Source organism: Balaenoptera acutorostrata, chromosome 6, assembly GCF_949987535.1.
Source record: "Balaenoptera acutorostrata chromosome 6, mBalAcu1.1, whole genome shotgun sequence".
NCBI lineage: Eukaryota > Metazoa > Chordata > Mammalia > Artiodactyla > Balaenopteridae > Balaenoptera > Balaenoptera acutorostrata.
Genome location: NC_080069.1, coordinates 123,351,614 through 123,363,735, shown reverse-complemented (window position 1 = coordinate 123,363,735; position 12,122 = coordinate 123,351,614). Strand labels below are relative to the sequence as shown.

The 12,122-nt window shown below is 58.3% G+C and overlaps 1 protein-coding gene across 7 annotated transcripts in view; it reads right to left on the bottom strand.

Annotated features, from left to right (window-relative positions):
* SARDH (sarcosine dehydrogenase) overlaps positions 1 to 4,781 on the bottom strand; it is a 65,138-nt gene extending 60,357 nt beyond the window's left edge. The window contains exons 1-4 of one of the 7 annotated variants that reach the window (XM_057547688.1): positions 4,495 to 4,781; positions 2,378 to 2,431; positions 1,637 to 1,671; positions 696 to 1,054 (exon numbers count right to left, since the gene is read on the bottom strand). In XM_057547688.1, coding sequence (XP_057403671.1) covers positions 696 to 1,026 — 331 coding nt within the window. In that variant the 5' untranslated portion in view covers positions 1,027 to 1,054; positions 1,637 to 1,671; positions 2,378 to 2,431; positions 4,495 to 4,781. Of the gene's footprint in view, positions 1 to 695; positions 1,094 to 1,636; positions 1,672 to 2,377; positions 2,432 to 2,772; positions 2,962 to 3,023; positions 3,124 to 4,494 lie in introns of those variants that run through there. The other 6 variants (XM_057547689.1, XM_057547686.1, XM_057547687.1 and 3 more) reach the window with 6 other exon arrangements.
* Between the last annotated feature and the right edge of the window lie 7,341 nt (positions 4,782 to 12,122).

Here is a 12,122-nt window from a genome sequence, read left to right as displayed (position 1 = left end):
GCGGGAGGCCAGGGGAGAGGTAGCAGTGGGGGAGAGGCTGTGTGGGCCCAGCCGAGACAGGACAGTGGGGAGGCAGGGGCAGTGGCGTGCGGGGCCGGCTGTGTCAGCTCTCGAGACACGCGATGCCTGAACCTCTTCCCAGCTCCACGTCCAGCGACATCACGCTCACACTGGCCAAAGTGGGAGTGTTTCCCCCACAGAACCTGGCTAACTAAACGCAGGGTTAAGGCAGAAGGTTGGCTGCCCCGGGGACATGCACACAGTAGGTGCTTTTACTCTATGTCCACTGGTTAGTTGGCTGAGAATCATGGTGCCCATGGAGGACACCGCTCTGCGTCACCCCTGATGGTCCCTTCCCCATCCATCCTCTGCACCCCGTGGGCGGCCCTCATCCCGGATGGCTCCATCCGGGGAAAGGGCTTCTGCTCTTTGAGTAGACAGCTGCCTGGGCTCCCAGCTCTGGTCTCGGCTCTGCCCTCCAGGATCCCACAGTCAGTGTCTGCTCCCTCCTCCCCTCCACAGCTCTCCAGAGACTCAGGGGGCACGCAGGGTCACCCTCAGAAGGACCCCGCATCTTTTCCCCGTGTCCTCCCCCTCCAGCTCAGCTGCCTCTAACAGGCCTCCGGGTGCCAACCCAGAGCTGGCCCCTGGCTGAGTCCAGTCCCTCCCACACCCGCTTGCACCCAGGCCCCTACCCGCCGTGTGCCAGGTGGTCCCGGAGGTCAGCCGCTCCCGCTCCAGTAGCACTGCCCCGCTCATGCCCAGCTTGGCCAGGTGGTAGAGGGTCTGGCAGCCCAAGCTGCCCCCGCCGATGACCACCACGTTGGCTGTGCTGGGCAGGGGCCGGCTTGGGCCCTGGGCGCCTGCCCAGGGGTCCCGTGCCTCTTTCAGGGTCTGCTGGTAGGGCACACTCTTCTCAGGGGGGGGCCCGGCCCCACTGGTCAGGAGTCGCAGCCCCAGGCCCTGGGCAGGGCTCCGGCGAGGACGGGTGGCGGCCACACGCAGGGCTCGGCTCAGCAAGGCCATGGGGACTCGGCTTGAGCACCGCAGGGCGCTGGGGAGAGAGTCGGGGCTGCCTGGGGCACAGAGAGCTCTGTGCAAGTGGGACCCAGGGCCCCCGCGCTGTCACCCTCCAGCCGTCCTCCTGCCACCCACCCACGTCACGTGTGCACCCATGCATTTGTCCACGTGTACTGAGGGCCTCGTACGCTTCAGGCTCTGGCTGGGCCCAGGGGAGACCACGGTGGGGGCAAAAGGGGGGCAGTGTGCGTGGCGGGGCAGGGCTGCAGGGCCACAGGGCGGGTGGTGGGGAGCCCTGGGGCAGGGACACCCAACCCTCCAGGCTGTACCCAACACGCCCTCCGGGGGAACTCCCGTCTCAACCCCAGACAGAAGTTATTTCTGCCACGTTGGCTCCACAGCCCTTTGGGACCCAAGGCAGATGGTGAGCAAGGCAGCGGGGTCCAGGCGCCCTGCTCCCTCGGGCCGTCTCGAATCCAGGTAGGGACTCGGAGGATGGGTAACCGGCCTCCCTCCTCCTCGGTGACCTCCCAGTAGCCTGCAGGGCTCACCTTGCATCCCTCCCCAGTCAGAAGAGCCTCATAATTATAAGAAGAAAACTGTGACGGGGACCCACCTTCTAAGGAGACAGGATGCAGAACAGGTGTCTCCCTGGAGGGGAGGAACACAGAGAGGAAAGGACGCCTCAGAGAGGCTCCTGGGCCCACTTGTGGGATCAGCAGGAAAAGTAAGAGGGGTTTGGCTGTGGTCGAGGTACTGAGGTGGGTCCCGCACCTACGTTAATAGCCGTGATTGATATCAATTAGCCAGTTAATTAAGACCACTTCCATTTCCAAGCGTGTGCCACATGGCAAGCCGGGAACACGCGTTCTCTCTGCTCGGAAGTCAAGACGACAGTTGTCCCCATTTCACGGAGGGGGGGAGACTGAGGCCCAAGGAGGCCCGCCAAGGTGACCAAGGTCACAGGGCCGCCGTGTGGCCAAGCCTGCTGGCTGTCCCGCCCCCTCCCATACTCCCAGTCCGCAGACATCTCGGGGCCTGGTCTGGGGGAGGAGAGGCTAGGGTGGGCCCACTGCCACACCCTTTCCCGCCCTCACCGGTGGGCACTGCCCACCACACCCCCTCCGCTCCCCCGCAGGCACCCGGGCTCTCAGGTCGGTCAGGGCTGCCCCACCCTCACCACAGAGACCCCCCCAGGGGGTAGGGGCAGAGGAGGGAGCAGGCGGGGGTGATTTGAGGGGCTTCGGGGTGGGGGGTTGGAGGCTGGGGCCGGGCACCCCAGTCCCTCCGTCAGCTCTGCCCCGCTTCGGGCGCCCTGGGCACGGGGAGGTGCAGCCCGGCTCGTGTCTGCACTTACCTTTCGTCCTTGGATTTCCTTAACCTTCCAGGAGCCCCCAACAGTGAGGACCTACTGTTGGAAACTCAGCGTCACGTGGTTGCCCGGGGAGCCTTTCCAAGGCCGGGCATCTGCCCGCCCCCTGCCCCCCCCACCACCCCGGCCTCCGACCCAGACTCCTTCCCTCCCCCTGCGCCAACGCGGGGCTGCCACGTGCCGCTTCCCGACCCGTGGCCAGTCCCGTTCTCCCACCCAGGCTGGGGGTAGGGGGGGGCACGGCCCCAGCAGGGGCAGCCCAGTGCCCTCCCGCCAGGGCAGCTGCTTCCACATTGATCTGCTCGTCTGCCCCCTCCAACTCTCTCCCACCCAAGTCCGCAGCCTGGCCATTCATTGCCAGGGTTCGGGGTCAGACAGACCGGGTTGGCCTAGTGCTGTTAAGCGGGGCAGCCCAGAGAAGCCCTCCCCACAGGCGGTAGGATGACGGGGGCGGGGGGGATGGAGGGAAGGTCCAGGCACAGGCTTCAGCAGGAGAAGGAGGGCTGGGAGGGTGCCCAGGCACCCTGCCCTCCCACAGAGTGTCCCGTGGTCGTGCCCAGCCAGCTCTGGGCCTGTCCCCACCCCGCCGGCCCAGGGAAGGGCCTGGGCCCTGCCCTCCCGAGGGCTGTACCTCCGGCCGGCCACTGCCCCTTGGCCCCGAGTGGCCGGCCAGTGCCAGGCCCAATGGCTGCAGCAGTGCCGTCACCTCCTTCCTTCCCAGCAACAGCCAAGTAGGAACCCTGCCCCCACTGCTGGCCCCGCCCCTGGAAGCGCCGCCAGCCCCCATTCCACCCCCACCCTTGGCTGGGGCAGGATGCACCGCCCACCGCCAGGCTTCTAGGAGGCGGGCCGGGCACAGCCAAGCGGGCAGTTCTGAGGGCAGCAGCGCCGGGGCAGGTGACCTCTCCTCCTCCTCCCTAAAACAGGGGTCACAGGGTTCTGCAGGTGAACCCGTGCACCCCTGCCTGCCTGTGTCTGCCATGCTCTCCGTGCCAGAAAGGAGCTTAGCACGGCCAGGTGGGCAGAAAGTGCTGGGTCAGCAGCAGCGTCGTGCCAGGGCTGGGGCTCCTTGGTGGGGTGACCCAGGGCCTTAGCACAGAGCTGCCTGTCTAGCCTCAGCTGCTCACCCCCAGGGAAGGGGCGCTCACTGCCCTCGGAGGCGGGTCAGGAACTCTGGGTTGCCCGCACCACCAGCACTGGACAGCGCTCCTGACCTCTCTGCCCTCCAGAGCTCCCAGATCCCTCTGTCTCTGGGCGAGACCTCCGTGAGCCTCTGGCTTTTCCACTTCACAGCGACCAGCTTCCCAAGGCAGGGATGCCTGCCTCCATTTGACTGTTGGGGGCACCAGGGCCCAGAGAGGGGAGCCAGCTTGCCTCGGGTCACACAGCAAGCTAGTGGGGGAGCCAGACCAAGCCTGCAGTCAGACAGACGGGGTGGGGCCTCGAGCTAGGTCTAGGGCGTCTGGTTTGTGCTCAGGCAGAAGAAGATGCCCAGAGGAGACGTCCAGAGGAAATCTGGAACGAGTAAGTACGTCCACCTCTGAATGTGCAAAGAATCAGAATAGGTGCTGATATAAAATAGGACCTCCTCCTCCCACTAGGTCAAAGAAAGTATTTAAGTTTCTGTCAGTGAACAAAATAGTAATGCCAGCTGCTAATACAGGGAGTGATATAGGCACGATACTGCTCTGATTAATACAGACAAACAGATATGTGTGTTCTTATTCCTACTGAGCTGTCCAACTGTCTTGCTGCCAATTTGTCTGCCCTCTACATTTACTGAGCTCTCCAACTGTCTTGCTGCCAATTTGTCTGCCCTCTACATTTACTGAGCACCTACTGTATGCAAAGAACTGTAGGGAGACCCAGAGGCAACTATGACCCATTCCCTGCCCTTGAGGGCCTCAGGGTCCAGGAAGAAGACGGAGGCAGCAAGGGGCGAGGTGGCCACGAGGCTGGCTGTGTTGGGGGGTGGTCCTGAACAAGCTGTCCTTCTTTCCAGCAGAAACCCAGAGGCCATCTCGGAGGAGGTGGCTGGGGCTCTGGCCTATGTGCTGTAGCCATTGTCAGTCCCCATCATGGGGACAGAGACTGTCACTCACCCCGCCTTGGCCCCTCTGGAGGAAGGCTGGCTCCACCAGCACAAGGCTTCCCGGGGCAGTGCTGGGGTCCAGGGCAGGGAGGACAGCAGCCCGGTCACTCAGCAGATGGCAGGCTTGGCCTTGCAGCCTGAGGCAGGGCTGCCCTCCCTGGATGGGGTGAAGGACAGGTCAGAGAGGGCTAGGAAGGAGTATGACCGTGTCCTCCTCACACCCGTAGACACGGGGTGCCCAGGCCAGGCACACAGTAGTCACTGCAGCCCCAGGACAGCAGCCGAGGCAGCCCAGACCTCTCTTTGCCCTCTGCTCAAAGACAAGCAGCTGTTGCAAAACTGCCCCAAGCAAGCGGGTGGCACTGTCCCCCTGGACTCTGGACGAGGGGTGGTGGCTGGAGGGCTGGGCTCGCCTGTGGGTCAGCGTTGTAGGATTTGTCATCGATTGGGTGCTGCTTGGGTCTGGAAGAGGGCCACAGGTCAGGAGGTGGGCAGGCTCCAGCTAGGGACCCTGGGCCAGGGTCCTGCTGCCAGGCTGCCATGCCATCTGGGCTGTTCTCCCCTCCACGAGCCTCTTTCCCCATCTGGGAAGCAGGGGCTGTAACCCCCGCACTGTCAGTTTCAGGGAATTTTTGCAAGTTTCTCTGCATGTTATGACCGGCCCTGAGACACCGCCTTCTGGCCCCGGCCGGCCCTCCACACCCACCTGCTGGCCGGGCTCCCAGGCCAGAGGGAGGCGTCTGCAGGCCGCCCTCTGACTGGGCAGACGTCCAGGGTGGAGCAGGGGGCCTGGCCAGGGGAGGAGTTTCCTCCCTGGAGCTCTGCGTGTGGCCCTGCAGAGGAGGGACATCAAGTAACCAGCCAACAATACCTGGCCACATCCGACCCAGCCACACCTGGTACCGGCCTCATTTGCCCCTGAGCCTTGCCAGCAGGGCACACCTATGGCGGGGGGGCGAGGGGGGGCAGCAGTGTGCTGAGTGCTTCACGTGTGTCATCTCAGAGGAGGGAGGCACACTGCTGCCCATTGTAGAGATGAGAAAACCAAGACAGAACACAGCTAATGGGCACCAGACCCGGCCAATTCATGGACCAGGGAAGTTTCTAGAACAACTGTTGAGGGCTGCGTTTGCACTGCCAAGATTTTATTTTTCCAATAAGAACCTTAAAAAAAAAAATGACATCAACTCCCTGCCCATGCCTTCATGAAGACAACGTTTTATTATCTGGGGGTAAGTGGTGGTCCTTCCAGAGAGGCAGGTGGGTGCCCCTCCCCCTAGACGCACACGCCGAGGGCAGGTGAGGACGGCTGGGGGCTGCAGCCACCTGGGCCCTACCTCCACACACACACAGCGGGTGCGGGCAGCTGCGTGCCAGGGCCTTGAGGCTCCCACTTCACTCCGTCATTTCTTTCCAACGTTATTTGTGATGGAAACAAACATAGGGAGGGAACTGGTCACTCCGGCCGCTGGGCCCGTGTGGGCGGGGCCAGCACCAAGATCCAGACAGCAGAGAATGGGCCTTCCCAGGAAACATCGCCCCCTGGTGGCCACATGTGAGTATGACACCCCCGGGAACGCTGGACCCAGAGACTGGGGATGCAGCCCCCTGGAGAGGGACTGTCCCCAAAAGGGGACCTGCAGACGGGCAGGGAGGTGGATCCCCACTGGGAGTGACAGCCTGGGCTCTGTCTGGCTGTCCCGCTGTCCTCCACACGGAACACTACCCCGGCAGGGAGCTTCCTTACTGAATACTGCCGGCCATCTCTGAGTGCTGTGTGAGTGTCCCCCTCTGCGACTGGAATGTGTCCACTTCTCCCCATAATTCTGTGTGTTTTCATTTTATGTATCTTGAGGCTATGCTGTGAAGTGTATTAACCTCCAGGACTGTCATAGCTAATCGTTGTTAGTGAGCCTCCTTATCCATTGGGGTGCCGCTCGCTAAACGTTTAACATTTGGCTCCCCAGGTGCGGAGCGCTGGCTGACGTCTGCCGTGTCCATGCCCCCACCAGGGCCGATTTCAACCTGCCGACCAGAAGGACGCCACCGAACAGAGACTTGGGAAGAGGCTACACCCTCAGCTCCCGTGAGCTGGTACCAGCCGGTTCCAGTGCGCCCACATAGATTTCAGGTGCATGTGTGGGTTTTCTTTTTCTAGGGAAAGTAAAAGAGCAAAACTAAATTGTTAAGGAAAATCAATTCATCAACTTGCGACTAAGGAACAGGAGTCTGAGTTAACCCACACACGTTGTAAAACCTTCTCAGGAAAGCTCCCCACTGCCACCACCCCTAGAGCAGGGGGAACCAGCCGCCCTAAGACAGCCATCTGAGCCAGAGCTGTAATTTTAAAACCCTGTAATCGGTGCACATTTAATACATTTGTAATTTTCTACTTGGAAAAGTCACTTTTTTTTTTTAAACAAATGGAGGCCACACACTTTATGTCTGAATATTTTATTTAATTTTGGCTGTGCCGCGCAGCATGTGGGATCTTAGTTCCCTAACCAGGGATCAAACTCGTGCCCCCTGCAGCGGAAGCGCAGAGTCCTAACCACTGGACCGCCAGGGAATTCCAAAATTACATTTTAAATAGATAACATGAAAATGCTTAACGGAGACATAAAACTTTTGTTCAAGGAATCAATGTTTTGTTACAGCCTGAAAGGACTATGTATGAAAAGAACACCTACTTCCAGCCCTTTGCTTTTGTAATGCAAGCTATCAAGGTCACAAATTTTGGTTCAAGTTCAGCTTTAGTATTAGTCGACAAGTTTTGTTACGGAGTTTTTTTTTTTTTAATCTATTTTATTTTTGGCTGCGTTGGGTCTTCGTTACTGCGCGCGGGCTTTCTCTAGTTGTGGCCAGCGGGGGCTACTCTTCGTTGCAGTGTGTGAGCTTCTCATTGCGGTGGCTTCTCTTGTTGCGGAGCACGGGCTCTAGGCGCGTGGGCTTCAGTAGTTGTGGCACGTGGGCTTCAGTAGTTGTGGCTCAGATTAGACACAGTCAGAGAAAGAGTAGCCCTTCCTGCACCCCAGGATCTTCAGGGCAGGGCAGTAGGCATTCCCAGACAACTCCCATAAGCACCGGAACCCAAGTAGTTTGCTTGTACTTCTCCCTCTGACAAGGCCATTTTCTCCTGCTCCTACTATAAGAATGTAGTCTTAGGGTAGGGGTGATGGTGTCATCCTCGGGAATGCAAACACACTGTGTGTCTGCCAGCAGCACTGGCTTCTAGGCTCGCCTTGCAAATGTCTCCCAACGTGCTTCTTCCTTGACCCACACCATGTCATGCCGTGGTGTCCAGTCTGAGCCCAGCTGCCCAATGGTCCCAAAGTTTGATTACAGGTCTAGAAGTTTCGTTTGTCTAACTGGCTTGGTTATTTTTCATGGTTCCTTGGTCATTACACACATTTCCGATCCCTTTTAGACTGTTTTTAAGCATAATTATTTTGCAGTCTGCTTGTGGATCCGATTCAGTGGCCTGTGGTTTTTGCTACCCATTTCCTTGTGTGACCTATGCTTTTGGACAGTGAGTGTGTATTTCTTGGAACTTTCCCTCAGGGACTATTTGAGGCTGAAATTGAAAGCGGATTCTTCCAGAGATGATTGATTTGTATTTCCTTTTTTCGGGCACTCAGGAGTATCAACAACCTGTGATCCTACTTTACACTCTCAGCTCCTGGTTTTTCAGACCCGCAGGAAGTGCAAATTCAGGCAGCAACCTTCTTAGGTGCCAAATTAGAGTTACACATGGTATGTGTTTCCTAGGGCTGATGTAACAAAGTACCACAAACAACAGCGATTTATTCTCACAGTTCTGGAGGCCAGCAGTCCAAGATCAAGGGGTCAGCAGGGCTGGCTGCTTCTAAGGGCTCTAAAGGAGGACCTGCTTCCATTTCACAGCCTGTTCTCCCTGTGTGCACGTCTGTCTCTGTGTCCAAATTTCCCCTTTTTATAAGGATACCAGTCATATTGGATCAGGGCCCACCCTCATGATCTCATCTCAACATGACTACACCTGCAAAGACCCTATTTCCAAATCCGGTCACATTCACAGGTACTGGGACTTCATCATATCTTTTTGGGAGGGATACAGTTGGATCCATAACACGTCCTCTGGGAAGTTTTTGCTTTTCCCTCCACCCATTGTCAAGGTCCAAGAAAAAGAATTTTCTCTGCCGTCCCGTGATGGCTGTGGCAGCTGCAGAAGTGATGTGCTCCTTGTCATCTTGACATTTAGAGTGAGGTCCACTGGGGTCCCAGCTTTAAGAAAGAGCTCACCTATTAGATTTGGTACTTTGGTGGGGGGCTGGGCTTTGTCCCCTCTCCTCCACACCCAGCCGGGCTCCACGAACTGGTACTCAAGCTCACTAGGTTGGGCAAATGCCCATAAGGAGGGAGCCAGCGGACCTCTCTGGACTCCTGCCTACACTCACCTTTTGGCTTCTGAGTGTTTCTTCTTCGTTACCAGCTCACTGATGAAATCAGAAACATTTTCCCACCGCATTTGTTGTGCTTACCAGGGAGACTGGTCAGAGTATCCAACGTACCGTTGTAGGCCGAATAATGGCCCCCCAGAGAGGTCCACATCCTAATGTCTGGCACCTGTGACCACGTTACCTCTCATGGCAAAAGAGACTTTGCAGATGTAATGACAGTGAAGGACCTTGAGATGGATTATGTGGGTGGGACCCATCTGATCACGTGTCCTTAGAAGTGGAGAACCTTTCCCAGCTGTGGTCAGAGGGAGACAGAGAGACGTGATCACAGAAGGGTCGGATATACAACCCTGCAGGCTTTGAAGACGGAGGAAGGGGTTATGGCCCAGGGAATGCAGACGGCTTCTAGAAGCCGGAAGGGCCAGGGACAGATTCTCCCCTAAAGCCTCCAGAAAGGAACACCCCCGTGCAGCACCTTGATTTCAGCCCAGGGGGACCTGTGTGGGGCTTCTATAACCCACGGAACCCTAAGACGACAGCGTGTGCTGGTAATTTGTCATGGCAGCAACAGAAAACCAATCCCCCTACACACCACCGGAAACAGACACCAAGCCTCTTCTTTTCAGGCAGTATCCATCACCTCTACCATGAGCCATGATGAAATTGGACTATTTTCTCTTCCCTACCCTTCCTCTCTCATCTCCATCCAACTTTAGTTCGTTATCTTTTCTTTCTTAGTGTTTATCTTTATGCTGTTAGGTATACTTACACCTCTATTAGTTTTCAGGTTTCAAGACCAGGTCTTGACTTCTACCTGGAAAAGATGAGAAAACCAGTGCACCTATGCTGCCTCTCACCTCCTGTCTTTTTCTCTTCCCAGCGCTTTCCTGAAATCGTTTTGACATTCGTTCTCTCTTGGGACAGGGTTTAGAATCGTTATACTAGGTTCTGAAACCAAATCTTCATCTTGTCTGAGACGTGCTCCTGCAGATAGAGGTTCAACATCCCCCCGATCCTGTGGTGCAGCTCTCCCACTCCTCCGGCTCCAGGGTGGCCCCCGGTCATTTCTGTAAGCAGCGCTCCCACGCAGAACAATCCCTGAGATGCTGAGGGTTGGAAGTGGCCTACTCGCTGCCTTACATTTAGACTTTGTGAGCACGAAGCCTTGGGCACACTGACGGGCTGCGGTCTAGGGCAAGCCCAAGCTGTTCTCCCGGTTAAGGCACTTGATCTTTTGCTTGCTGCCCAGTGGATTTTATTTTCTCTTTGAAGCCCAGGGTTAACCATTCTGTGTTAATTCATTCTTTTATTTCTGGAAAGTTTAAAAAAAACACATTGAAGTATTTGTCCTGGTCCGTGACCTTGTTTGTTTGGATCCACGTGTGTTAGAGTTCCCTGGCCTGCGAGGACCTGTGGCTGAGGCCACGCGCGTGAGGATCCCAGGTCCCAACCCCAGGTGGCCCGAGAGCCTGGAAGCCACCCTGGCGTTGGCTCCCAGCAGCCGCTCTGCTCCAGGGCTCTCCTCTCTGGGATGGGCCCCTCCTCTCAGGCTCAGCCCTGCATTCTGTGTCTTCTAGGGTGTTCCTGTCAGTAGTGGTGGAGTGGTGGGTAGAGGGGTCCACGTCCCCTCTGGAAATGGGTTGTTTCCTTCTTTCACCCAGGGAGAGTTTCTCAAACTCTGGACCCAAGAGGCCTCCACGGTGGCCCTGCCCAAGGGGAGTCTGCGGTTGTCAGAATCAAGGGGCAGGACACTCAGTGGCCCCAAGAGCCCGCAGGCAGCCAGCCTCAGTGACCGTGAGCGCACGGCTCCCATCTGCTTCCCAGCGTCGGGGGTAACCTCGGGCAGGCAGGCCTGTCCCTGCTGGGCCTCCACCCCGTCCACACGCAGGCCCGGGGCTTCCCACCCTTTTCCCATCTGGACCCCGCAGCGGGTGCTGCTGGTGCCCTCCCCAAGGGCCCCCAGCCCCCATGTTCACCCGCAGCTGCCCTTCAGACCGCCACGGCTCTCTGCTCCCCAGCCTGGAGCTTTCTCCAGGCCCGTCCAAGCTCAGGGCATCTGAGTGCCGGCCCAGGGGCTGGTCAGCGAGGGTCTGGGCCTTTCCATCCCCTACGTGTGTACACGAGAACTCAGAACTAGAGGCTGGTTCTCGGGGAGGCAGTGTGGGAACACCTGGCCTCTCGGGGGACTCAGGCCTGAGGGATTCTCAGAGAGGGGGCGGTCCCCGCATCTGGTTCTCAGGGCACCAGCTTAAGCCAGGCTCTGAGGCTCTGGGTCCTGGAGACCAGGGCTGCGGGCAACCTCCAACACTCTCCAGCTGTGTCACCTCAAACATCTGCAGTCGCCTCCTCGGTCTGTAACAAAAACTGACATCTGCTGAGCACCAGGTGTGCGCCAGGCTCCGAGTCTCACTTGACCCTCACCCCCCCAAGGTGGGTCCTGTCGGGTCCCATCTCTGCAGTAACAAGACCCAACGTTCTCCAGGCTGTGCACCCAGCCCAGGTCCCGCATCTGCAGCCCCCAGTGTGGCCAGCAGTGGCCACATGCCCAAGCCCTGGGTAAGGAGAGTAAGGGGAAGTGCTATGTCAGCTTCTGCATCTGCCCACAGCCTCGATGGCAGCAGCTCTAGCAGCCACCTTGGACCACGAGGTGACTATGAGGAGGGAAGTGCATGCTGAAGATGAGGGGAGTCTGGGGGGAGAATGGGGGCCCCAAGCCACCCTGGGCCACCGCCTCTGCACTGCTTCCCCGTAAGGGAGACATAAGTCTCTACCGTACTATTCTGATCTTCTCTACCACAGGCCACAGAGTCACCCTCCGGAGAGATTATTTTTATCTCCAACACGTATATATAAAGAAACATGCTCAGGAGGTGAAGGACATGCCCAAGTGGCAGGGCTGGGGTTTGAATCCCATGCAAACAGAAGACAGTGACACCCGCCTCTGAGAGCTGCTGGAGGGGTCACAGGACGCTGCATAGGAAGCCCGTGACCTGGGCCAGCCTGGAGATGCCTGGTCGGTGGCCTGGCATCATTGTCGCTCCAGACCCCCAGCACATGCCTGAGGCCGAGCCACTGCAAGGCCCATGTCTGACCCAGGCCACCGCCCCCTGGGCTGACAGTATCCGGACGGGGCAGACCCTTCTGGACACACAGGAATCCAGCCGGTCCCTCCTCCCCAGCATGAAAGGCCAGCCACTCC